General features: G+C 58.2%; 1 protein-coding gene across 1 annotated transcript in view; it reads right to left on the reverse strand.

Moving 5' to 3' along the window:
* ZHX3 (zinc fingers and homeoboxes 3) overlaps positions 1 to 1002 on the reverse strand; it is a 4180-nt gene that overhangs the window by 1833 nt on the left and 1345 nt on the right. The window contains 1 exon segment of the mRNA XM_009645421.2: positions 5 to 1002. This exon segment is cut by the window's right edge and continues 33 nt beyond it. Coding sequence (XP_009643716.2) covers positions 5 to 1002 — 998 coding nt within the window.

Below are 1002 nucleotides of genomic sequence, written 5' to 3' on the forward strand. Positions count from 1 at the left end.
GAACCAGCGATGACCTCAGCCCGCGGCAGGCCCGTCTGGGAAACGATGGCGTCGTACTCCTGGTTTGTGGGCCGCTGGGTCTGCACAAACATTTGCTTCAGCAGATGCCGCTGCTGGGCTGTTTTTTTAAAGTTCAGTTTGGTTTTTGGAGGGGTGGGTGGCCGGCTGGAGCTGCCGTCCCCTTTCTCATTTGTGCTGGCCACCAGTAACTCATTTTTGCCGTTGGACTCAGTCACCCGGAGGTTCTTCAGGTTGATTTTGATGGGACTCACTTTCCGCTCCGCCGAGTTCGGGTTGCTGCTGGAGGCATCGACTGAGCCATTTTCACTCACAGCCCTCAGCTCATCTGAAGAGTCTTCCCCTTCCCCACCACCGTTTTCCGCCTCCTCCTCCTCCTGCCGAGCTGCCTCCTCCACTTTCTTATTTTCCTCTGCCACCTTCTTCTTCCTCCTCTCTGAGAACCAGCTATCGATCTCCCTCCGTGTCATCTTCGTTTCCCCCCTCAGGCGGTTCACCTCTTCCTCCGCAGGAAGGGGATTTTGGGCAAAACTGCTCTCCAGGGCCTTCAGCTGCTCTGGTGCCCGCTCTTTGTACTTGGTCGGCGTGAAGTCAGGCGCCTGGTGCCATGACTGCCGCCGGGGTGGGTGCTGAGGGGCTGGTGCGGCCACCGCTGCTGCTGGGCTCAGCTCGGCTCCTCTGGGCGAGACGTCAAAAGCTATTTCGGGCAGGGAATCGAGAGCGCTGTCTCCAGGGAAGACAGCCCGGCTGCCTCTCACGTTCCTGTAGTGGTACCTCCTATCACTGAACCATTTCCGAATCTCCTTGGTGGAAAGGCCCGTGATTTTTGTCAGCCGCTCAACTTCGGCCTGGCCAGGGAACTGGTTCCTGCAGAAGCTGCCTTTCAAGGCCGAGAGCTGCTCGTGGGACTTCTTGTTTTTGTACACGTTGGGATCCAGGAAGGTCTGTGAGGAGATGGCTGGGCAGGCAGTGAGCAGCAGTTGG

This window comes from Egretta garzetta, unplaced genomic scaffold, assembly GCF_000687185.1.
Source record: "Egretta garzetta isolate BGI_Z169 unplaced genomic scaffold, ASM68718v1 scaffold188, whole genome shotgun sequence".
NCBI lineage: Eukaryota > Metazoa > Chordata > Aves > Pelecaniformes > Ardeidae > Egretta > Egretta garzetta.